This window comes from Pleurodeles waltl, chromosome 7 (genome assembly GCF_031143425.1).
Source record: "Pleurodeles waltl isolate 20211129_DDA chromosome 7, aPleWal1.hap1.20221129, whole genome shotgun sequence".
NCBI lineage: Eukaryota > Metazoa > Chordata > Amphibia > Caudata > Salamandridae > Pleurodeles > Pleurodeles waltl.
In genome coordinates this window covers 939923700-939948530 of record NC_090446.1, presented here as the reverse complement: position 1 = coordinate 939948530, position 24831 = coordinate 939923700, and the positions used below count along the sequence as shown (strand labels likewise).

Below are 24831 nucleotides of genomic sequence, written 5' to 3'. Positions count from 1 at the left end.
GGGAGGTGGAAGGCTCACTAGTTGATGGTTTGAAGCCTCCCCTGAATTGTGGGCGATGAAAATTATCCCTTTGTGGTGAGTAGGGCCCCTGTAGCCTTTGGTGTTTCAGAATCCTTTTTGAGCTTTTCTATGGTGGTGTTACCCTCCTGACCAAACAAGTGATCCCTGTCGAAAGGCATGTTGAGAACTGCCTGCTGAAACTCTAGCTTGAAGCCTGAACATCTGAGCCAAGCCTGCCTTCTAATAATAATACTGGTATTAATACCACGTGCTGCGGTATCAGCTGCATCAGTGGCACACCTAATAGAGTCGTTTGAAATAGTTTGGCCTTCAGAAACTATTTCTTGTCCCCTTTTGCAATGTTCCTCTGGGAGGTACTAGAGAAGATCCTCCATTTCCTCCCAGTTGGCCCTGTCATAAGGTGCCAAGATTGCCTGCAAATTGGCGCTACAGCAATGATTGCTAGCTTGTGCAGCCACTCTTTTCCCTGCTGCATCTAGTTTTTTTGCTCTTCTTACCATGGGGAGCTGCATCTCCTGTTGATTGGCTGTTAGCACATTTCCGTGCTGTGCTGACAACTAGAGTCAGGAGGTATTTGTGACCAAATAAATATAGTGTCTATAAGTGCTGTCTTATAGATTATTTTATATATATGTATATTATTTTTTTATTTTAAATCGATCCTTTGGGTCACAAATCTTGACCTAACAGGTTCTTTAAAAATGTCTGTGACGTGTCTAAGCATACCTGGTAACATAGGCAAAACCTGACTTTATGGGTGGTAGTCAGGGTATCGAATAGAAAATACTCCTCAATAGTGTCAGTGTGCATTTGTACATTGTGATATGTAGCTGCCCATGCTATGACCAGCTGATATGAAGTTGCATCTTCAGGAGGAGAAAGGTGTGCAGGGTAAAATTAAGGGTAATTTGGTAATATGGGATCTGGATCGTATGAATCCGATGGGTCAATATCTTGTGGAATGTCCACCAAATCATCTCCCTGAGGTGGTGGTGAACCTTGTGGAGAACACAGTGGCTCAACAATAGGTGGAGGAGATTGGGGAGGTGGTGAAGGAGTAGGAGGAAGCACAGAAGATTATGGTGGAGAAGGCTGGGGTCGAACTGGAGCCTTGTCCTTGGAGACCTTTTTAGGTGGAGGAGCAGCGTTCAAGGTCTCTTAAAAAGTAAGTTTCCTCTTGATTGGGACAGGGGGGAAGCAAATATTCTTCCTGTTCCCTTTTGGATATGGAGTTGGCGCTGACGAGTGTCTATTATTTCAAGGATTGACTCCACTGGTGAAGAAGCTGCTTCTGAGGAATGACTGGAGTCTCTGGAAGACAGAATCTTCGGTTCTGATGTTTTCAGTGCGGAAATCTTGTGTCGACTCGAAGTGGTCGGCTGTGAAATGGATGTGGAAGGCTTCTTACTCGGAGCCAAAACACTCAGATCAAAGGATTGACTCGATCCTGAGGCTGTGTGAGATGCTGCCGAGCTGGAGGTCGATGCCAAAGACAGCTTAGTCTTGGCTATTTTCGGTGCCCAGCCGTAAGGCGGGCATCCAAAAGTAACTTTTGTTTCCGACCATGGCCCAAAGCCAGTGGGGGACTGACGACCTATTTGTGGAGCTTCTTTAGTGTCTTTGTATGGGAGGTTGAGGCTGATGTACTCACAGGTTGCGCTGAAGTGACAGGCTGGCTTTTGATGTCAGATTGAGCGTCAGAGTCCGAATCTTCTATGGAGAAGGCCTCCTCCTGTTCAACCTCCTCCTGTGCATGCTCTTCCCAAAAAATATCATTGGTGTCATCTGGTGTTTTCGAAGACACCTACGCCGTGCTCTTCGATCCCGGAGGGTCTTTTGGATCAAAAAGGCTGACATGCATTGCAGGTTTCTTCTTTATGGTCCAGGAACAAGCACAAATTACACAAGTGCTGGTCTGTGTGTGGGAATTTCGAATGGCATTGAGGGCAAAACCAAAATGGAGTCTGTACCATGAGCCCTGCATATCCAGACACCACATGGAAGAGTAGGCCCGAAGGGCAGTAAAGCGACTCCAGACGTAAAACTTCAGATTGTATACGTTAGATTGAGAAAACGCGACCAAAATACCATACCGTTGTCGAAAGAAAGACGGAAAAGAAGAGTTCCGAATAGACCAAGCCGGGAAATACCACAGCGAGAGGAAGACACATCCAAACTCAACAGCGGAGAGAAAACAATCTAACAAAGGACTCAATGATCATGTGCAGTATCACAGAGAGGAGGAGTCCCTAGATCTTGTGACTCGAAAAGATTCTTCAAACAAAAACAAATTACAACACTCCAAACCCAACTCTAGATGATGGACTTATGCAAAGCATGTGTATCTACAGCCACATATGCCACTGAACGTAGGCTTTTTACCTATGTGGCGTCAATACAAGAGGCTAAGTGAGTGAATAAAGGATTATGGCAAGGGGCTGTGTTGCTCTCACATTTTTTATATCTATTGATGTACAAAGACATGCTTCAGAAGCGGTTATGACTGCTCTAAGCAGATGATGCAGCTGCAGTGTTTAAACAAGCATTTGCAATGCAATAGGTCTCACGTTTGCCCGAGTTAGAGCTATTAGTGTTGTAAATTCATAACTGGACTTATCTTGCCACATACATTGAGAAAGAAGAGTAAAACAGTTGGCATAAGCGAGCCGATTCAAAGCGCCACGGCCACCATGAGCGTGAAGGAGAGTCACAAAGGGAACAAGCATTTACAATGCGACGGGTCTCGCGTTTGCTCATGTTAGAGCTGATCGTGTTGTGAACCCTTAACCCGACTTTTCACCTATCGGGCAAAAGTACATTTATGTACATAACCCGAAAAAGTTAAATCAAGTATGTAAAGCGCTCGACTTCTGCCAAGCGAGATCGCGCTCTAAATTAGAGGAAAAAAAGTCCACGAGCCCGATGGAAAACAGCGAGCCTCGCATGTGTTCTGTACTTGGTCGCTGCGCTCGAGGAGGGCTTGCCACCAGAAAAGGCATGCCATATGCGTGCCTTCCACTAATGAAAGCAAGCAGATTTTATCAGGGAAGCCCACGAACCAATAAAAAGCACTGACGTGAAGTTGACAGGGCTCCGAGCCCTTTTCTAAATACAAAAGAGTCTCCCTGCGATATGCATGCGCGAGCGCATGCAACGCAGGCTCGACCCTAAAAAGCAGTTCACTCACAGTCAAACGTATCGCCAATCTTGCGATTATCCATGTAGCAGGGTTGGTGTCCAAGGCAGTAACCAAATCTCCCCAAGCAGGGACAAACAAAAAGTATTTACCAATGATGATGAAGGATGTTTGAAAGGCAAGCCCATGAACGAGTGATAGTGACGGGCGTGCGGTGGGTGTGGTTAAAAGCCCACAGGTAGATTACAAAATGTCAGAGAACTTGCGCTCTCGACCTAAAAATAAGTCTGGAAATTACTGTATTAAAAGGGATTACATATCAACGTCACCGAGTACAAGTACTTGCTCTTCGGCAGAGACAAAGTATGAAGAAGTGGCATAGCTTGAGCATCTTCAAAATCTTCATTTGGTTTAATCATTTGATCACTTGGGTATTCACATACAGACCAATGGTAACTGGTGTAGGCAAACTGCAGAAAGCAGGATTTCACTACAACTTTTCTCAAATGTGGCTACACACAAGGATCCTAGTCCTTTAAAAGCCTCACTGCGGTTTACACAGCAAAGCACATGTTGGTTATGAAGTGGTAGAACTCCGAGCCAGTGTAATGCTAATGATTGAGGTCTATGTGTTATGCATGTGCGGTAATATTCATATGGTACATTTCTACTGTCCTAGCAGCAGCATCCTAATCCGGGTACTACACTTTTGTTAATGTGGACGGAGTTAAAGGATTTCCATCATGGATAATGGATTCAGATACTTGATGCTGAAGAGGATTTTCGGTCGTTTTTAGAAAAGGAACGAGATGAGTACCACTAGGATGTGATTCCAGATTTTGGGATCACGACCTGTGAAGACTGCATATGGTTCTATTTCTGCTGACTGGAGAGTTAGCAGGAGTTTGATTCTACTGCCAGGGATCATACTCCTACTTTGAGTTTCTCTTTTTATAGATAAATTGGAATGTGGCGGTCTTGGTAGATTTGGCTGGCTGTTCTGAAACATCTGTATTTGGAACGTAAGTAATGTCGAATGGAAAGGGCGGGGGGACGAGTGGTGTCCTTGTTTTTGAATTAGATAGGAAAGGTGATGCTGTAAGGACAGCTTTTATTATGAGGTCTGGGATTTTTGAAAGGCCAGTGAGCTTCACACACCCCTAATCCAGACCCTACATACATCTTCTCTTATTACAAGATGCATTGCTTTTATGGATTTTCAACACTAAAAGCTCAGACTTACTTAAAAAAAAAAAAAACACTAGCATTCAATGTATCTGTTGCAATTAGCGTTTTACCTTGATTGATTTGTTGATCTGCTGAAATGCTTTATGTGATGTTTTATGAAATCGTAATCTAACTAATGACTGACTGATGATCGAATAATACACACTGCGCATACCTGAGAAGATCCTGGTAATATAAAATACTCAGTCAGACGAGCAGTGGTTGCGTAATTCTCTTCATGAGGGTGGTTTCCACCGGGGGCTTTTCTGCTGCAGGAAACTTGCTGCAGTGCTTTCCGGAGGACTATACGTTATCACCCTTCTCTAACAGAAGCCCAGAGCATAGGCATCGGTTTTGGACATTTCCCCATGCAAGAAAAACGTACGGCTCTACGGTGAATGGAGGTAAAAGAAGAGGGGAAACAATCCTCCATCAACACCAAATGATGCAATGTGTTTGGGAATGCTTCCTTCACAGTGGAGACGTGCACTGGGAGACACTGGATTGTACCCGAGGAACATGGTCTGCCCATCCGCCACACAGTTTAAACAAAGTATAAGAAATTCCTCTCTTACAGACTGCAGACTAACTGGCTCAGTTTCTTGAAGTAACTTTCGACAAGAACAATTAAACATAATTCAGCCAAGTTGTCTAGTTAAATCTTCATTTCTAATTAGAATTTTAAAACACTTTCTGGGCTCCTACGCAAAGAAGTAGGCATTCACTGGTTATGTGTATTAATAAATATTCCATGTCTGAAAACCACTAACACCCTTTGCTTCAAGTCAGAGTTGCTGGTGGCTTCAACAGGTAGTCACCATTGCATTCGAGGCAAAGAAACTCAGAGAAAGTCACACTATCATCTGAAAAACAAAGCTACTACCACTGTCAACAGAAGAAAGCACTACTAGTGGCCATATGCAGGACGACCCCGAGCACACCGTCAGCAAAAAAAGCGACCACCATCTAAATGAACACACAGAGCCAGCAAAACACAAAGCTTCCACGCATGATTTATTGAAGCGGGTCACTGCTCAGGATATGCTGGGTCTGTTCATCCCAACCGAGGTTTGGGGACTGAGATCGGGACAAATGTTCAGTTAAAACATCCAAATAGAAGGACCTCCCCGAAGATACAGTGCAAGGGAGCTCCAGCTTGAGAGGCGTCAGCAGCACCAGCGAACCTTGAAGCTTTATTCTGGAACCAGTGCTCTAAAGGGAACACTTGTTCTGAGGTCTCTCTGCATACAAAGCACTTACCCCTCGAGACGTAGATGGCTCAACAGAGAGATGTTATGAGGTATCTGGTTTATTTCATTAAATGTCATCATACTGAGATTTGGTGCACGCTTGAATGTCGTGCAAAAGTACCACACAAGTGTGAAGAGACGGAGCAATATCCCCTTGCTGTCAAAGGGGAGGAGCAATAACCAGGTAATCCAGCCTGACTTTTATTGCTGTGCAGAAGGAAACAGCACTATGCACTTGCAAAAAAAATATAAAAAAACAACACATCAGCAATACCCTGGAAAGGAGCAGAGAAACAGAGCTATGCAGGTGCCAAGGAGCCGAGCTCCAGCCTTACACCGGTACAGTGGCACCAAGTCACATTTTAGATGAAGCGCAAAGGAGGTCTACACCATCTTGTGAGCCACGCTTCTTCCCTGCACATGTGAATAAGTAAACCTAGGTTTCTCTTCAACCACGGAAGCAAAGCACCCTTCCTTCGTCAGAGGGAGACGACGGTCTGGGTGGGGCAGTGAGGGGGCGGGGAGAGAGAATACAAGTGAGATTCAACCTTTCTCTACTTGTGAATGGAATTAAACACCCCTTTTCTTTTCGTCTGTGGGTCATCTACGTATCTTTTCTGTACACAAGAAAGCCAAGCTCCGACAACCTATCACATCCATCTGCACATGTAGCTATCCAGTCTCTTCCTCTGAAGACATCAGCTATCCGAGCTCCTAGGATGCCAGTCTCTTGCATCACGTGAACTATCCATGCTCCTATGTGAATGCAAGTGATTCAAGTGAGTTTCCGGAGCTCATGCAAGTGTATGGGGTGGAAGGATTCAATCTAGATCTACTGCTGCAAATGTTTGATAACAAGAGCTCGGTGGAGACTCCACTCTACTACACGTGCAGGAAGGGACCCGACCTCTATGTAAGACAGCATAGATAGCACCCTTGGTATGCAATAGTTAACTTGCATCTAATCTATGCATGCAGGACCAAATCAAGTTATTTCTCTACATGCACAATCGACTAATGCTCTGTGTGCAGAGGTAGGAGGGCCACGCTCACTTTCGCTGTACATGCAGGAGAAAACAGATCACATTCATTCTGGGCACTGGTACAGGTGGGAGTAAGTGTAGGCTGTAGTTTTGTTGGCACAGTAAGTGGCAGAGTAAACTCTCCCATACAATCAACAGTTGTCTTCGGGTGTGACAAGGGCCGTAGTCAGCCACAGGGCCCCTGCAAGAAGCTGCAAGAGTCCTTTATCTAGCAGTGCCCATCACTTTGCCAAATGGACCAGCAAGATATTCTCACCCCTGACAAACATCTGGTTTATGTGTCGAGTATGCACTTTTTGATAGTCCACTTTGGGCCTGTGCGGCCTCGTCAGTGTTCGCCCTTTCACACCCGTGCTGCTCGTGCTCTCACTCTGCTTCACCTGTGGTGGTGCACTGGTTGGTTTTTCAGGCAACTCCTCATCTTTGTTTCTGGATTCTTGCCTTCTACTGGATCTTCTGGTAGTGTCGTGCCTTTCAGTCACACCCCTATCCTTGTCTTTCTCTGCCTTCGATGTAGACGGTTTGGAAGGTTGAGGATCAGATGAGTCCTCAGTGGTGGTCCTGCAGGATTCCTGCAGCTTCAGTCGGTCAAAGATCTGCAAGAAAATACACAAAGGTCTGGTTCATTCAGTATGTTCTCCCAATCATGTGCCTCATTACACCAAGGGTACAATTACGCACACTTTGGAGGTCTCCTGCTCACAGCAAGGCCAGTACCTCAGGACCTGCAGCACTTCTGCTATTGCAACTTGAATCTGTTACCTCAGCACAATTCTGCTCTGCATCTGCTCAAGGCATTGCAGTACTAGAACCCTCGCAAAACTCTGAAAAGACAAATATGGAAGGTGACCCATGCTAATCCAATATGAGGTCTTCAAACACAACTTTCGAGATGCACCTCAGCCTAAACTGGAGGAAAGTGATGGTGATCCAGTATTGATATCTTCAAAAATTGCTCCACAGATGCACCCAACTAACTATGTGTTCTATGGCCTTCTGCGTTTACAAAAATAGCACCTTACCCCTTCTCCAAAACCATTGTACTAACAGTTTTTTTTTATGTTAGTTACTTTTTCTGTTAGATTCTGTTCTGAAAAAAATCACATACTAGTCTCCAGGTGAAATGTTCTCCTCAAATGTACATTTTAGGAGACTATACTGGCACCCAACAGAGAAGGTTACACATAGGGCAGACGTGTTCTCTAGGCAAAAGAAGGAAGACTCCTTAAAATTAAATTCGTTGCTGACATACACTCCTAATCTAAGTTGTACAAGTTCTAAAAGTAACTCAACTGATACAATAAAAGTAATGTGCATCTTTTTACAATGTCACTGTTACATCTGTGAAAATAACGAAAACACACAGTTCTTTCAAGTGGACAAACCTGGTCCTAGTTTAAACCAGCTGGATAAGAAATTAAAGTCACACTAATATCTGCCCTGTGTCTGGATTCGAGGTAGGAATTAACATAATTTTACCCAATGAAAAAATATGGGCACACAGCCCTGAAAAAAATGTTTTCTTCGCATTCCTAAAAAAAAAGGACATTATGGACTTTTTAAAAATAATCTTTATTTATGGTTTTCCAACAATTACAAAAGACCTTTTCCACAGACTCTGTTAGACCAATAAACTGTCTGCAATACACGACTGACTAAAAGCAAACACATTAAAAACCTAACAGTTATATCATCACTTTCATCTTTCCAAAGAAGCCATGTTTTCAATACTAAGAGTATTCTATGGGGCCTCGCCATTAGTAGTGTTATCAATATTGCAGACATGTCTAGTACTAGTCTCACTCCAGCTGACCTCCTACTTGATACGCATACGCCCTACCTTAAAGACGGAAGCGTGAGTCTCCAACAACAACTATAAACCTACAGTCAACTCATCCGGCCATGGACCTTTGCCCTTCCTACCTTCCAATGCATCTAATCTAATCCCAGCGAGGCGATTAAGATGCATTTTCATCTGCATTTTAGGAGCCACCTATTGATCCCATCAAGTTGGACCACAGGGACATTTTGGATCTTTTAACTTGGACGGTTCAAAGCGGTCAGTCTTTAAAGATTCATTGACTATATTTCTTTTTATTTCTTTTATCTCTTTGCAAATCACCCTGAGTGTTTTCATACTGGAAAATCGGGTCGATGTTCCATATTCCTTTAAACTCAAGTAGAACCTCTGTGCTACTTAAAATGTTTGTAACTTTAAACAGATATGTGCAGCCCAATATGTAAAAGGGGATGCTCTGTCTTTCTAGGCCACTTGGTTGCAGTTTGGAAAACATCAAGTCTAAATCAAGACCGGACAATTAGTGCAACTGCCACCTTGCGGGCACACATCCTTCGAGACTCATCAGTCCTGACCTTCAGCACATGCATATTAATTCCAAATGTAAGTCTACATACCAGGGGCGTCTCCTTTGTAATGGCGAAGGAACGACGCCACAGTAGCTGAGCCAACAGCTGAAAAATAAAAATATTTTACTATTGTTTTATTTTTCAGCTGATGGCTCAGCCACCAGGTGGAGGGAGGGCCAGGGCTGGGCCATGGGAGGGAAGATGAGGAGTGAAGTGCACTAATTGCGCATGTCAGTTTGGCAAGCTTAAGACGGCTGGCCAAGAGCCGGGTTGGAGAAACTGCACAGACCCCAGACGACCGGCAGGCCAAGAGCAGGGTTGGAGAAACTGCACAGACCCCAGTACATTATCTGAGCGGCAGATGACGCCGCTCGGACCAATCCAGATGCTGCTCTCATGCTAGATATAGCATGAGAGCAGCACCCGGATTGCGTGGGGGAGCATGTGCTGGTGACCCAGGGACTGCTGGGACACGAGGAGAGCAGAGCAGCTAGGCGACTGACAGTGGCGGCATCAGAACTGTACATTTTTATTATTAAACAACCCTGCCGCTCCTCCTTGAGACGTGCAGCCACCACCGCTGCTACATACAGTTGTCAATGCACTTCACTTCTGATTTATAGTGCTCCACTATTCCAGCAATGGAGCATCACTATTTAACATTACAGAATTAGCTCTACCACTATCACTCCTCCCCAGAAGCGCACGCGTCCTTCTGACCCACTCAAACCTTGTTGTTCTTCTGATCAGTGTGCACTGCTGTCCCCTTTTTACACCATCCCTGCAAATACCAGTAGTCCCACTCATGCTCCTACCGTTACCTCTCATCCTTGACTTGCAGCATCTTTTGTCTTGTTTGTGAGCCTCGCATGCTTCCACCACTCAGCTGCTTCACTCACTGTCCATTCGATCACTTCACATGCTCTGCCTAGGTGCCTCAGCTTCCATCTATGCACTGGTCTCACAGCGCAGGTAATATATTAGGCCACCAAAAGATGCATGAAGTCTGAATTTTGACATACCCTTGTAAGAGTCAGCTGAGGCTCATGGTAGAAAGCCTTTCCCAGCACAGGTTTCCGGTATGTTTCATCCACGTCTGTCAGTGCCTTTCAGGGAAAACAAGAATGAAATCAAACAGCAAATATGAGGCACTGATAAAAGCATAGGGCACTACCACCAAATAACTCTGCCCGTGAAATGCATGGTTACTGTGCTGGCACTGGGAAGACTGTGCGCTTTGAAGGGAATTAACAGTAAAATCAACTCAATTTTGGGGTACTGGGCGATGGCCTCTTATATTGGCAGATGTACTACTAATCTAAACCTGCTCAAGGAAAACGAACCGAGGCAAGTTTATAAGCGTAAAGCACACTACACCGGAAGTAGGTAGAATTCAGCAAAACTGCAATGCCGATGAAAGCTGGCGACGCTTCCAAAAGTAGCGCTATGGGGCTTAGAGAGATTATTGTAACAGCCGGCATTCCATAAGGGCTCTGCCGCGGACAGAGATACCACTGCATCCTAAAAGGTCGCCATCCTCTCATTTAAACACGTTTTGCAGAAGCTTTTAACGTGTGTCGAAATTATTGTCATCTTACACTGAAGTAGCTCTAAAGTGTTATTTACAAGATGTTTTGCGTCCTTTTATAGGTAGTGCTTCCTGAGATTGTGGTTATAATATGCCGTGTAGAAGGGGTTAGGAGCAGGAGAACAATGATGACCGCACACAACTCTGCATGGCCGATGTGGTCTTGACAATACTGCACATTTACATTTGCCCTGTCTCTGCCCTGATCTGCTCGGTTTGAGAAAGACATTCTGAACCCTTTCGTCTTATGAGGAAGGCTGGTGCCTTGTGTTAATGAAGCAGTCCTTTCTCTTTAGCTGCTGCCTAGAAGGTAGTGTGTTCTAAAACGGTCACTTTTTAACACTATCTAAGAATTTGCAGGTTCGTGTTCGGAGCATTGTGGGTAGGAACAGTAACAATTAGAGACCCTGTGACTAATGTCAGCTTAATGTGTGTAATGAACAGGGCGAGGGACCCTCGTAATCTGATATTAAGAACTGGCACACAGATGAGTCCGATTTATGCACATATACCGATTAAATATTAACATAATCGTGCACTGACAATAACACGGATACATTTTGTGTGGTACTAATTGTAAATGTTTGTTTTTAAATTTCTTAAGTTGGCCAAATAATACATTTTATCAGCACAACCAAATATGCATGGCCTAAAAGTCCAGTACTAAAGTCAATCCCACGAGCAGTCCTCAAGATTCCTCAACCTGGCGCAACTATTGTACTTCCCAAAGGGAAAAAACTGTGTGAATGGAACTTGCTTTATTGGAAAGTGATCAGAAATACTTTAAAAGGCCCTCCTTAAAAATAAAATTAAAAAAAAGTCTGCTGATAGAGTAGGGGAGTCCCTTTGTTGCCAAATTTGTCAATGGGGGCTTGCAACCCGCTCATTGCTTAATGTTGGTTTCCTTTATTGTCCTTAATTTACTTGCTTCTTATTTCATGGCTTTCCTTGCTCCAGCTTGGTCATCTCTCGGATTGGCTGGCTTATAAAATTCCATTGGTCACTTTTAAGGAACTCTTTTTTTCATTTTGGTTGAGCACTCTAGGGGTGCATGTGTTATTCAGCTGTCTCCTCTCTCCACCCAGAGCTCTGCGTTTCCCTCGTATCCTCCTCCTAAGCCCCCTCCGGAGCCCCATGCTGTTCTCGCTCTTGTGTGCTCCTCACACCTGTGTGCTTCTCCTCAATGCCCCATCCTTTGTGTTCACATTTCATCCGACACAAGTGCTCTCTCCATGTGTGCTTCTCTGCCTCCTCCCTCGGGCTAAAAATAATATTTGTTTTATTTATTGGTTCAGGCAGCGTACATGCAAGGGCTTGCACCGAAGAGCAGCTTTAGAGACAGTTAATCCACATAAAATGTATCAGGGATTGGCACTGATACAGACGTGGGTCCCGTGCTTCCTATGCCACTGGATTCAAGCTAGCTTGGCTGATGAGGGGTGAAACCCCGAAACCGGTCCCAGGATGCTTGTTTCCGGTCCAGTGAGGACCTGGCTTGGCAGTTCGGTCTGGACTATTCCCATGAGGAACAGGGTCAAGACTGATTTGCATATGGCTGGGTCCAAACTGGGGTGGCATGGTGAGCAAAAGAACGATGGATTAAACCCAGATCTATAACTGGGGGTGAGTGTTTGACAATGTTCAGCATTCCGTCCATCACTTGTTGTTTTTCCTTTGTCGCCCTAAGTGGGAAGGGTATGCCCAGACGTGGGTCCCGTGCTTCCCATGCCACTGGATTCAAGCTAGCCTGGCTGATGAGGGGTGAAACCCCGAAACCGGTCCCAGGATACTTGTTTCCGGTCTAGTGAGGACCTGGCTTGGCAGTTCGGCCTGGACTGTTCCCATGAGGAACAGGGTCAAGACTGATTTGCATATGGCTGGGTCCAAACTGGGGTGGCATGGTGAGCAAAAGAACGATGGATTAAACCCAGATCTATGACTGGGGGTGAGTGTTTGACAATGTTCAGCATTCCGCCCAGACGTGGGTCCCGTGCTTCCCATGCCACTGGATTCAAGCTAGCCTGGCTGATGAGGGGTGAAACCCCGAAACCGGTCCCAGGATGCTTGTTTCCGGTCCAGTGAGGACCTGGCTTGGCAGTTCGGTCTGGACTGTTCCCATGAAGAACAGGGTCAAGACTGATTTGCATATGGCTGGGTCCAAACTGGGGTGGCATGGTGAGCAAAAGAACGATGGATTAAACCCAGATCTATGACTGGGGGTGAGTGTTTGACAATGTTTAGCATTCCGTCCATCACTTGTTGTTTTTGCACTGATAATTTCAGACCTATGTTATAAATCATAATAAAATAGACAACAACGTAGGCTATTACGAAAGACCTGGTGGGCCTGGGGCGTCCAGACATTGGCACAGAGTAGGTGACCAGATTGAAGTTCACACACCTGGAGGAAGCATATTGATTTGGATCAGTTGACGGGGAATCAATCTTTTGTAAAATGCTCTTTGCATTGGAAGACATGGTAAATCTACAGGGAACAAAACTAAGCTTGTGAAAAGACCAGATATCTATCTGTAATGCTGCCGGAAAGCCCGCAATGTGTAATAGGAGCAAAGTGGGTTCCTGAGAGATTTGTCCATTATGACTGCTCTACCTAAGGGTGAGCCATACCTCTAAAAAAAGGCTTATCTTCTATATCGCCCTCTGTCTCGCGCTCCTACATGTTCAGTTTTGCCCATTTGTACTTTGGGGGTACAGCTAGGTTCTGTTGAGTTACTGTTCGTAATAGATAAAACACTTACTTAATAATGGGGTTGAAACTACTTTTTTTTAAATAGTTAAAGAAGTTGTGTCATGGTAAAGTTTATATTCGAATTTCTTTTGTGATTGCAGAAATATATTAGGAAAACTGAAATCAAATAATTAAAAAACGCATTTTGTTCTGGCAAGCTTTTATGTCATGCTATGGAAAAATAATGATTCCCCTTTACTATTCAAACTTATGAACATTCCCGGACAAGATCTCTCATTAGATCACTACCAAAGCATTCTATTTATACTTTAGAGTCGTCAGGAGAAAGAGCAGAGGAATACTGTTAACAACTGACACGTACTGCTTGGGTGTTATCTCAAGGTGTGCAGCATGCTTGATATTTACCATGTTCCAGAATTTGTCAAAGGCCACAAGAAAGCCAGAGCACACGCCTCGAAGTCCCTTATAGGTACGAATGTGGATGTTGACCTTCACTCGATCCCTGACACAGCGGTGAAGTTCTCCAAGGGGACTACCTTCATTCACTGGGGAGAAAAGCACAGAGTCACTATTTGATCCACAAAATGACCTCTATTGCTTACCGGTCAGTTTTAAATTGCGTCTCCGAGTGCTCATTGCAGTCATCCTTAAGAATTCCTTTCATCAAGACCATTGCATGCCCCTTGCAGTAAACCATGGCAACCACTCTTTGCCAGGCATCAATCAATGAATTTCCCTGAAGAAATACCAATAGAGTCGTGCCTCCTAAAGTAGCTTCACACGTGCCCCGTCTGGCTGTAGCATCCCAAGGCACATCTCTACACTCCTTGCCATTTTTACATTTTAAGCGTTATTATTTAGTTCATGCAAACTCTACAAACGTATTAACTGAGCAACTCATAATACACCCTTGCTTGCCTCAGGAACCCTAATCTGCCCATTAAGGTAGCGTTAAACCACTTAGTGCAACCCAGAATCCATACTGTATGCCAGTTACGACTGTTCCTTATCCCTTCCTACTGACCTTCAATAGCTCTGCTGCAGCCCTCGTTCTGTCTAATTGCCACTGTGTCTCCCCTTCTATTGGCATATTACGCAGCACTTCAGGACAGAACCTCGTGGCTCCATCGCTCTCATCTTCATCCTTCTTCACTGGTCAGCTACACTGGGCCCGATTGCACAGCCAACACACCTTAGACTGCACAGACCGCCTCCAATTCATGGAGAGAGGTATTCTTTAAAATACCCGCCAAAAAAATCTACCACTGCTCCCACTGCTAATTAAATATTTCTGTCTGCCTGAACAGGAAGTAGTTGGTTTTACATCAGTAGAGACAAAGGACATGTGCAGTTGACAAAGTAAAACTGGAGATATCACTTTGCTCTCAAAGTGATGCAATATTTGTCTACACTTCAATCTCCTTGTCTGTGCGGTCTTTTACCATTGTCTTAGCCTCACTTATGGATTGGTCGGCGAGTGGTAAGTTGCAATCACAGTACTGTAACTACATCTTTTCGGAGCACAACAAATGCCTGAAACGTCAGAGGGTTTAGGTTTCTAATCAACCCTATGCCGAACCCCAGCATTGCGCCAGGCTGTAGTGAATGAAGAAGAATAAGGGTTAAGTAGAGTGGTTTTCCAAAAGAGCCCTCTGACCTTCTTGACAGACCGGTATGGACATCTAATGTATGTCAGGAAGGCTCACAAATAATCATGTGCAACAGCATAAGCACCAGGATAAAGAACCACCACTGTCTCAGATAACGGCTGCAGAAAGCTCGCTGCACAACCGGCATTATTGGAGCTCAAGAAGAATGGCTTGCAGGCACCATTAGATGGGAAGGAGCACATCTGAAAATACCTCCTGCAAACCAATCGCTAGGAACTCTGGAAAACATCCACACTTTCCCAAAGCCGCAAGGGAGATACTTTGCCTTTTCAACTAAGACTGCGTACCTGAGACAGACAGCCGATGGGTTAAACCCAGGTCACCCTTTATTTAAAGGGATAGTGTAGTGAACGCACCACCATCATTCAACAGCAAAGATCTAAAACAAAGCTTGCATATCAATAGCATACAGTACCTTTTCCAACAATGGCCAATGTCAAGCAAGCTGCACTCTAGCCAGTGAGGCAGATATGCAACAGAAGTCATAGCCATAAAAAAATCATAGATGCATGACCACCTCCCTGAGGTGATTCAAAGTAATGCCCACAGACTAACCAGATAAATAATCTTGAATACTACAAGGCAATGACAGTATTAATGGCATCAAAATATACAGCATAGTTGTTCAGTTACTTACAAGGGTAGCTTATGTACAGTTCGCAAGAAATATGGATTGTCAACAGCAAAGATCACCATTCAATCATGGATTTCTCAATTTCAATAACCGGCCTCAAATTCTTCCTGAAAGTTCAGCAGATGCCATCTACTAGTCAGCCAATCAAAGCATCAGCACACCTCTAGCTGTCTACGTCATTACTATTTTGCTTTTTGCTAATGACTGAGATTAATGAACCTCTGACCTTGCTTCGCTGGTTTGCTTAGGTGAACCAATACTAGTAAAAACACGCTTAGCAGGTGCAACACTGAGTGGAGTCATTTTCAACCTACTATCAATTACACTGCACCAGAAGTATCGGCTACACTGTGGTGCCCCAGACCTTGCATGAAGCCAGCTTTGTTTTATTTTGTGCACTTGCTTCAAGTATCTGAAATGGGCATTTATCAAGATTTGTTCTGTATTATTTACTATACTAAACCTGGGTCAATAACGAGCAGTGAAGTGACCAGAGTAAGTTCGAAAAGGCTGAACTGCCTACAGGGTAAATATGGCAAGTTCACTTGGTGTTGGGCCATGGGAAGAGGTTGTGCAAGGAGGAGAGAATAAATAGCATCAGTACAAAGGGAAGCTCAAGACCAGCTTCTCCAGGACATCCAGAAGAGAAGAGTGATGAAACCTGCCTGAACCATGGCCCAGATGCTAGAAGATGATTGAGGCCACTCTTGAACAAGCCAACTATTAGCTGCACTAGCGCTCACTGGCAAGAAACCGGCACAGAGGACACCCCTCTGTTACTGAGCATCTCAGCAACCGTATCCAGTTAGATGTTGATATTCTCAGGGTACCTTTAGCTGAATAATAATCAAGATTAGTTTGTGAGAGAACATACACAAATGCCTTAGCAATTCGTTTGTTTAGAAATGGTTCTCTTACTCCAGGGAACATAATGTCGTACAAGAGAATTGCATTTTAATGAAAGATAAGGGCCTGTTATTTAACAATAATTCTGCTTTTTTTCTCACAATTACCGGCACTTTGTTTTACTTTTTTTTTTACTTAACCACACATTTGTTGTATGGGGTGTCAGAAGCTTTGGTGCGAAGTGTTAATGAATGTTAAATATGATACAGTAAGCTAATATTGGCAACAAAATGTTGACTAGTTAAAGAGTGCAAGGATGCAGATCCAGGGCGCACTGAGCCTGGAATCAACCATACACTAGAAGAGAAGGGGTTGACCGTCTTTATGACTCACACAGCGTAACAAAGAGGTCATCTAAGGGTTAATCAGCGTGACAGCTGTAGAAATTAAAAATCTCCTTAAGGGGCAGAATAAAATATGACCTCCAAACCGGCTGTTTTTCTAAATAAGCGCCCACTTGACCATAAGCCTAGTAAAGAGGTTTGAGACACCATAGATAGCCTGCAACAGAAGTCACGGCAGATATAGGACATTGGTCGCCTGGTTAGAAAACTCACAGACCTTTCATTTTTCTGTGCTTATAACATATTGTTTAGGGGATCTCGCTCCCAGTTCGACCCAAGAGCTCTCTCTTCTGTTCACTCATTTTCAGAGGGTGGACACATGCAAGTCTACCCTGTTAACGTAACTTTACACTTGTAATTGGTGAATACCCAAAACTAGTAAGTTACTCGAAAGTGTAAGACTAAACTTATAAGCGTAACTAACTGAGAAGTGTTCCCTGTGAAACGCCCCGTGGGCAAGACACCCTACATGGTGAGAGAGGAGTGCCTACACCTGTATGTTTGTAAGGCTTCCATAGCCAAGGTAAAGTTTCACATTAGATCATGACTCTTACTAGAATACTCCATGATTTACAGGACACACTGAATTCATTGTTTTGAAGCACATCCTATCATTTTAAACTACTTGCTTTGACTGACAGGTATTTCCTTCTGAAATTGTCCTATAAGTGGTGTTGTGACAGGGATATCTCCTGTGTGGTTAAAGCTGTGTCTCCTGCCCTTTGTGCCCAATACAGGTATCTGGTAGTCCGGCTTCTGGATTTTTGGCTCCAGCCTCACACTAAGTTAGAGTGTGGGCAAAGGCTTATGCCTGGGCCTGATTTGAGATTGGTCCTGGACCTAGATCGGTGCAATAAGTAAGCAAGCAGTAGTGACAGGACTACCGTCCCTGTCCAGGCTCAGAAATGCAACATGGTGCTGGTGGCATACCATGTTTGTACTGATCCCAGTGTGACCAGGCCATATTACCTGTGCCACATGAATGGGAACAACCTGGCTCATTCACACAAAGGTCCGCTGCTGATGGTGAACCCAGAAACCTAGTACTGAGTGTAAAGAAATGGCTCCCTGTTGCAGTTACCCCCCACTTTTTGCCTGATACTGATGCTGACTTGACTGAGAAGTGTGCTGGGACCCTGCTAACCAGGCCCCAGCACCAGTGTTCTTTCACCTAAAATGTACTTTTGATTCCACAATTGGCACACCCTGGCATCCAGGTAAGTCCCTTGTAACTGGTACCCCTGGTACCAAGGGCCCTGATGCCAGGGAAGGTCTCTAAGGGCTGCAGCATATCTTATGCCACCCTGGGGACCCCTCACTCAGTACAGACACACTGCTTGCCAGCTTGTGTGTGCTGATGAGAACAAAACGAGTAAGTCGACATGGCACTCCCCTCAGGGTGCCATGCCAACCTCACACTGCCTATGCAGTATAGATAAGTCACCCCTCTAGTAGGCCTTACAGCCCTAAGGCAGGGTGCACTATACCATAGGTGAGGGCACCAGTGCATGAGGACTATGCCCCTACAGTGTCTAAGCAAAACCTTAGACATTGTAAGTGAAGGATAGCCATAAGAGTATATGGGCTGGGAGTCTGTCAAAAACGAACTCCACAGCTCCATAATGGCTACACTGAATACTGGGAAGTTTGGTATCAAACTTCTCAGAATAATAAACCCACACTGATGCCAGTGTTGGATTTATTAAAAAATGCACACAGAGGGCATCTTAGAGATACCCCCTGTATTTTACCCAATTGTTCAGTGCAGGACTGACTGGTCTGTGCCAGCCTGCTGCTGAGAGACGAGTGTCTGACCTCATGCGGTGAGAGCCTTTGTGCTCTCTGAGGACAGAAACAAAGCCTGCTCTGGGTGGAGGTGCTTCACACCTCCCTCCTGCAGGAACTGTAACACCTAGCAGTGAGCTTCAAAGGCTCAAGCTTCGTGTTACAATGCCCCAGGGCACTCCAGCTAGTGGAGATGCCCGCCCCCTGGACACAGCCCCCACTTTTGGCGGCAAGTCCAGGAGAAATAATGAGAATAACAAGGAGGAGTCACTGGCCAGTCAGGACAGCCCCTAAGGTGTCCTGAGCTGAGGGGACTCTAACTTTTAGAAATCCTCCATCTTGTAGAAGGAGGATTCCCCCATTAGGGATAGGAATGTGACCCCCCTCCCCTTGGGAGGAGGCACAAAGAGGGTGTACCCACCCTCAGGGCTAGTAGCCATTGGCTACTAACCCCCCAGACCTAAACACGCCCTTAAATTTAGTATTTAAGGGCTTCCCTGAACCTAAGAATTTAGATTCCTGAAACTACAAGAAGAAGAAGACTGCCGAGCTGAAAAACCCCTGCAGAGGAAGAACAGAAGACACCAACTGCTTTGGCCCCAGTCCTACCGGCCTGTCTCCTGCCTTCCAAAGAACCCTGCTCCAGCGACGCTTTCCAAAGGACCAGCGACCTCTGAATCCTCAGAGGACTGCCCGGCTTCAAGCAAAACAAGGAACTCCCGAGGACAGCGGCCCTGCTCCAAAAGAACTGCAACTTTGTTTCAAGGAGCAGACTTAAAGACCCCTGCAACTCCCCGCAAGAAGCGTGAGACTTGCAACACTGCACCCGCCGACCCCGACTCGACTGGTGGAGAACCAACACCTCAGGGAGGACCCTCCGGCGACTCCGAGACCGTGAGTAACCAAAGTTGTCCCCCCTGATCCCCCACAGCAACGCCTGCAGAGGGAATCCCGAGGCTCCCCCTGACCGCGACTGCCTGAACTCCATTTCCCGACGGCTGGAAAAGACCCTGCACCCGCAGCCCCCAGCACCTACAGGAACGGAACTCCTGTGCAGGAGTGACCCCCAGGAGGCCCTCTCCCTTGCCCAGGTGGTGGCTACCCCGAGGAGCCCCCCCCTTGCCTGCCTGCACCGCTGAAGAGATCCCTTGATCTCTCATTGAAATCTACAGAGAACCCGACACTTGGTTGCACACTGCACCCGGCCGCCCCTGCGCTGCTGAGGGTGTACTTTCTGTGTGGACTTGTGTCCCCCCCGGTGCCCTACAAAACCCCCCTGGTCTGCCCTCCGAAGACGCGGGTACTTACCTGCTGGCAGACCGGAACCGGGGCACCCCCTTCTCTCCATTGCAGCCTATGCGTTTTGGGCACCTCTTTGACCTCTGCACCTGACCGGCCCTGAGCTGCTGGTGTGGTAACTTTGGGGTTGCTCTGAACCCCCAACGGTGGGCTACCTTGGACCCAAACCTGAGACTTTTAAGTGATTTACTTACCTGACAAAACTAACAAAAACTTACCTCCCCCAGGAACTGTGAAAATTGCACTGTGTCCACTTTTAAAACAGCTTATTGTGTTTTATGTGAAAAGTATACATGCTAATGTAATGATTCAAAGTTCCTAAAGTACTTACCTGCAATACCTTTCAAATGAGATATTACATGTAGAATTTGAACCTGTGGTTCTTAAAATAAACTAAGAAAATATATTTTTCTATAACAAAACCTATTGGCTGGATTTGTCTCTGAGTGCGTGTTCCTCATTTATTGCCTGTGTGTATGTACAACAAATGCTTAACACTACTCCTTTGATAAGCCTACTGCTCGACCACACTACCACAAAATAGAGCATTAGTATTATCTCTTTTTGCCACTATCTTACCTCTAAGGGGAACCCTTGGACTCTGTGCATACTATTCCTTACTTTGAAATAGTGCCTACAGAGCCAACTTCCTACAGTGAGACTCCATGTGCATGTATGCTGGTGAGGTATACAAAGCATGACTGCCGGAGTGAACCAGAGTGCTACAGGCCTGTGTGTTCTATTTTGGAATCCCCTGACGTGTTTATATGTACAAGATTGAAGTAAGGTCACTTTCCAAGACAGTATATGTCTAATGCTGGCATTCCTGAGACTGGAGGGATATGTAGGGTCTGTTAGAAGGCTTGCAGCACTTCATCTCTCTTCCTGATCAATGGCACGTTGACTGTTGAGTCAGGTGCCTAGTACTCATTTCTCTTTGTACCTCTGTTGTAGGTGCTCCTGCCTGGAGATGACCCTTTTGTAAACAGCATCACTCAAAACAATGGCTGAGGCTCAAAGACAGTCTTGCCTAAGTCACATGAAAAGAGAACCTACCCAAACCAGTTCGAAAAGGCAAACAAAACCCACATCTTCTGTCTGCCATTCCAGCACAAGAGTGGGATCAGCAGACCCACTTGTCCCAGTTCCAAGTCCTCTGACCATAGAGAGAGTGCTCCAGAGGGCACTCCTGCGCAAAAACCAGGACTTGTATCTGCCCAACAGATAGCTTCCTAGAGGTGAGGGGACCACACCTGGAGTCTGTTCCAATGGAAGAAATATATAATTTGTTGTTGGAACCCTTCCTTAACGAAGCAAGGATTGAGACAGCCATGCAGGAGGCACTGCCTGTTGGTGTGGACAAGAAGTAGTTGACCCTGGTGCTGTGGTCCATCCACCAGAGACTCAACACCTTTGTAGCCGCCATGCGGCAGAGGTCGCTCTGTGCAGTGACCAAAAAACGGAAGGTGGGAGAGAGCATTCAACACGGAAGGATTGAAGGAAACAAGCAACACTAGAGGGACAGAAAGGAGCAAGCAACAACACATAGGGTGGGAGAGAGCACCCAAAAGGGAGAGACAAGAGGTTGGTAGGGAGCATGCAACAACACAGAGAGATGGTAGAGTCAAAGCAGCAACAAAGAGGGACAGAGCCTGCAGCAAGAAGGCAAGGCAGAAGGGAGCATGCAGCAACACAGGAACAGGACAGAGCACGCAACAACAAGGAAAGAAACAGGACAGAGCATGCAACACCACAAAGAGAAACAGGACAGAGCATGCACATGGGAAAGGAGCAGGAGAAGGCAACAGCGAGGAGCGGGACCAGGAGGGAGACAACCTAGAAACACATGCACTCTTAATAAATGCTGCAAGTAAAAGAAAAAGTAGCCCAGGCCAGAAAGTGTGAGCAGTAGGACACTTACAATGAAAGGAAGCAGTAATTGGTCCATGCTACCCAAACACATGAAGAGGAAGTGAAGCTGGCATGTACTGACCAACCAGGAGCCATCAAATGAGAGCGACGGTGAAGCCGACCAATGGCAAGCAAGGTATGGGCTCTAAGCCCCCTTTCAGTTAACAAAATGGCTCCAAAAGCAAAAGAGCACCCGCTGTCACGGGCAAGACCTAAAAACTGCTACTACACACACACACAGCTGCTACTGCACGCACGCACACACAGACAGTTCTTGGGCTCACGCACACCAACTTCCTTGAAGCTATGTGAAGATCACTGTGCCCTTCGAGCACATTGATGTCACGAGACACTTGTAACAGCTAATTACAAGCGATTAAGTGTTGCATTTTCTTATCATATGTGCATTCTGACATCATAAGAAAACAAAATATATTAAAGAGAGATTATGAGCTCCCACATATTAAAAAACATACACTTACATGGCATCCTGGTGAGAACATTCTTGGGGCCACGATGTCCCTTTCTGGGGGGGCGGGGTTTCGTGTCCTCGATGACAATCAGGTTTTTGAGGCGCTGGACACGCTCTGGATCAGGTGGAGGTTTCTTGCCTTTACGAGGCTTGATGGTCCCTGTTGCCCGGGCTCTGGGGACCCCCCCGCGGCGCTGAAAACTCTCGTATTCTGCCAAGTTGTTGAAGGCGCGTACCTCGGGAAAGGGCAGTGGTACCTTTGGGGAGTAAAGCACTAAGAGGGGATCAAAAAGATCTGAACTTACATCCAGTTGCGGTCCTGGGGGGCTGTCCCCTCTCTCTCTAGAGGGGACATTACTGAGGAGCCCAGTATGACCAGCACTTGGTGTTCGATCTCCCTCCCCATGGAAATGTTCTGTGGGGTCCGTAGGCCGACTTACTGTATGCCCTACACCAGCGGCCCGGCTTCCCTCTCCAGGTATGGGATCAGAGGATGCCCCTGAACGCCCAATTTCGGGTGCCCAGCTCCCATCCCTAGGGACTCTGCCTCCCTCCCTGAAGAGGGAATCGGTGGGGGGCCCAGCATAGACTCCTGTCCTGGAGAGGGATTCACTGGTAGTCCCTCCAACATGGGTCCTCCCTCCTTCCCTGAAGAGTGGGTCGCTGGGGGCCCCAGAACGGCCAGCCCCTGGGACACCACCACTGACCCGCGACAAGGGCTCACTGCGAGCCCCAGTCCGACTTCCCTCCCTGCGAGATGGATCGCCCGGGTGCCGGGCCGCGGGCCTGCTTTCCACCGGGCCTCTGTCCCCTGACCTGTGGTAGGGATCACTGGAGCCTTCCCGTGGGCCCCCATCTCCCTCTGCGGGGACGGGCTCACTCGATTCCCTACCTCGGGCGCTGCCTTTCCCGGGACTCCTGCCTCTGCTTCCCTTCTTCGAGAAGGGGTCACTCGAGTCCCTAACTCCTGTGCGGCCTTCCCGCGGGCTCCTGCCCCCCTCCCTAGGGAAGGGGCCACTGGAGTCCCGGACCCTGGCCCGGGTGCGACCCTCAGCTGGGTCCTGGCTCCGTGCAGCCCGGCGCCGCGCTCTCTCCTCCATGCACTGAGAGCAGCGGCAGCTGCAGGGACCAGGATGCCCGCGTGAAAAGAAACCGAAAACAAACCAGGCTGAGGGGAGGAGGTGCGAGCTGGGGGTGTGACTACGCGGGATCTCGGTGTGCTATGAGTTCGTGCAGCCGAGAGCAGTGCGAACGTCCCCATCGCCCAGTGACGGCTCTAGAAGTGCTTTCACCCACGCAGTGCGCGGGGAGCTTCATCAGAACATATAGAGAAAACCAACAGAATAGCAGTGAACAGAGCATATGTCGCAGTGATACCGCAAAGCGATGAGGGGGCAGCGTTGCTCATTCATTTCACAGTAAACAACAATGTGAGCAGGTTGCGGGCTCTGCGCTTAAAATCGGGGGAAACATTCTATAAAATGGGGGTCATGATGCCACAAAAAGGAGTGGAGTCTGGCAGTCAACTCACACCTTTATTTATTCTTAAAAAAAACTCTGCCACAAAGAAATGGGCAACAAGGACAAAAGTGACAGCAAACCTGTTCTGGCTTAATTTATAACAAACAGACTGCATTTTGACACATCTTATACGGTTAAAGCACCTGCTGCAGAGTTATCTTTGTGTGCCCATCTATTTCCAAGGGTTAATAATGGTAAGATAACTCTGGCGTTTAATGCACTTGCTGAAAAGATTTATCTTTCAGAGCTGTTCAAAGCTGCCAGCTTACTGGAAACCATAAACCGCACATTTATCACTCGCACCTCCTCCTTCGCCACCCTGCAAAACACTGCATCCCAGAGCACAAACTTCACCTCGATGGTCATCACGCACAACATGGGAACACTTCACACATAGAATCACAAAATAAAGACAATCACCTTCCAACCGCGCACCCTACATGGCATCAGGACCAGCTCTAGGGTGCTAGATAACTAATGGGTTTAAATGCACATGAACTTCCTTGTGCCTCAAGAAGTTTCAGATTACAATATCAATGTCAAGATAATTCTGGTGATTAATTTTACTGAGGATGAGAGATCTAGGTTTTGTCTAGTGGCAGTTTTGACTCATCATAAAGTAGCGCAGAGGGATAATGTGCCTGCTGCAAAGAAAGTATACCATGCAGATCACAAAGCTGAGTGTGAGAGAACTATGAGTAGCGCTATAAAAAGATGAAATGTCTATCAGAGAGAGGCTATGGAGAGATGAGGAGCACTGTTGGAGCATGGTAGTGAGGGTATTTGTGGAGAAAGAGGTCCTGGGGGTATGAGGTGCCAAAAAAGACTTTCACCGGGGAGCCACCAACGCTAAAGCCAGCCCTGCATGGCATAGCTTGCTGCCCATGTAAGCAAATGCTTTAGATCCACACATAAGGGTAGTAAGCACTATATCAATTCTGCATTAC

At 46.3% G+C, this 24831-nt stretch overlaps 1 protein-coding gene across 1 annotated transcript; it reads right to left on the bottom strand.

Annotated features, from left to right (window-relative positions):
* Positions 1-5381: 5381 nt before the first annotated feature.
* LSM11 (LSM11, U7 small nuclear RNA associated) lies at positions 5382-23678 on the bottom strand. The gene is made up of 4 exons (XM_069199651.1): positions 22374-23678; positions 13748-13887; positions 10067-10150; positions 5382-7273 (listed from the first exon to the last, which is right to left on the bottom strand). The coding sequence occupies exons 1-4, from the start codon at positions 23461-23463 to the stop codon at positions 6899-6901; spliced, it is 1689 nt and encodes a 562-aa protein (XP_069055752.1). The 5' UTR covers positions 23464-23678; the 3' UTR covers positions 5382-6898.
* Positions 23679-24831: the final 1153 nt, after the last annotated feature.

Bases quoted from the DNA above. Each gene is read 5' to 3' on its own strand.
- LSM11 (XM_069199651.1), bottom strand. From the start codon at position 23,463: ATGGAGGAGAGAGCGCGGCGCCGGGCTGCACGGAGCCAGGACCCAGCT. The intron at 13,888-22,373 runs GTAAGTGTATGT...TTTTCTCCCCAG, and splicing joins TGTTCTCACCAGGATGCCAT to TGAATGAAGGTAGTCCCCTT. The intron at 10,151-13,747 runs GTAAATATCAAG...TTTCCCTGAAAG, and splicing joins TTGACAAATTCTGGAACATG to GCACTGACAGACGTGGATGA.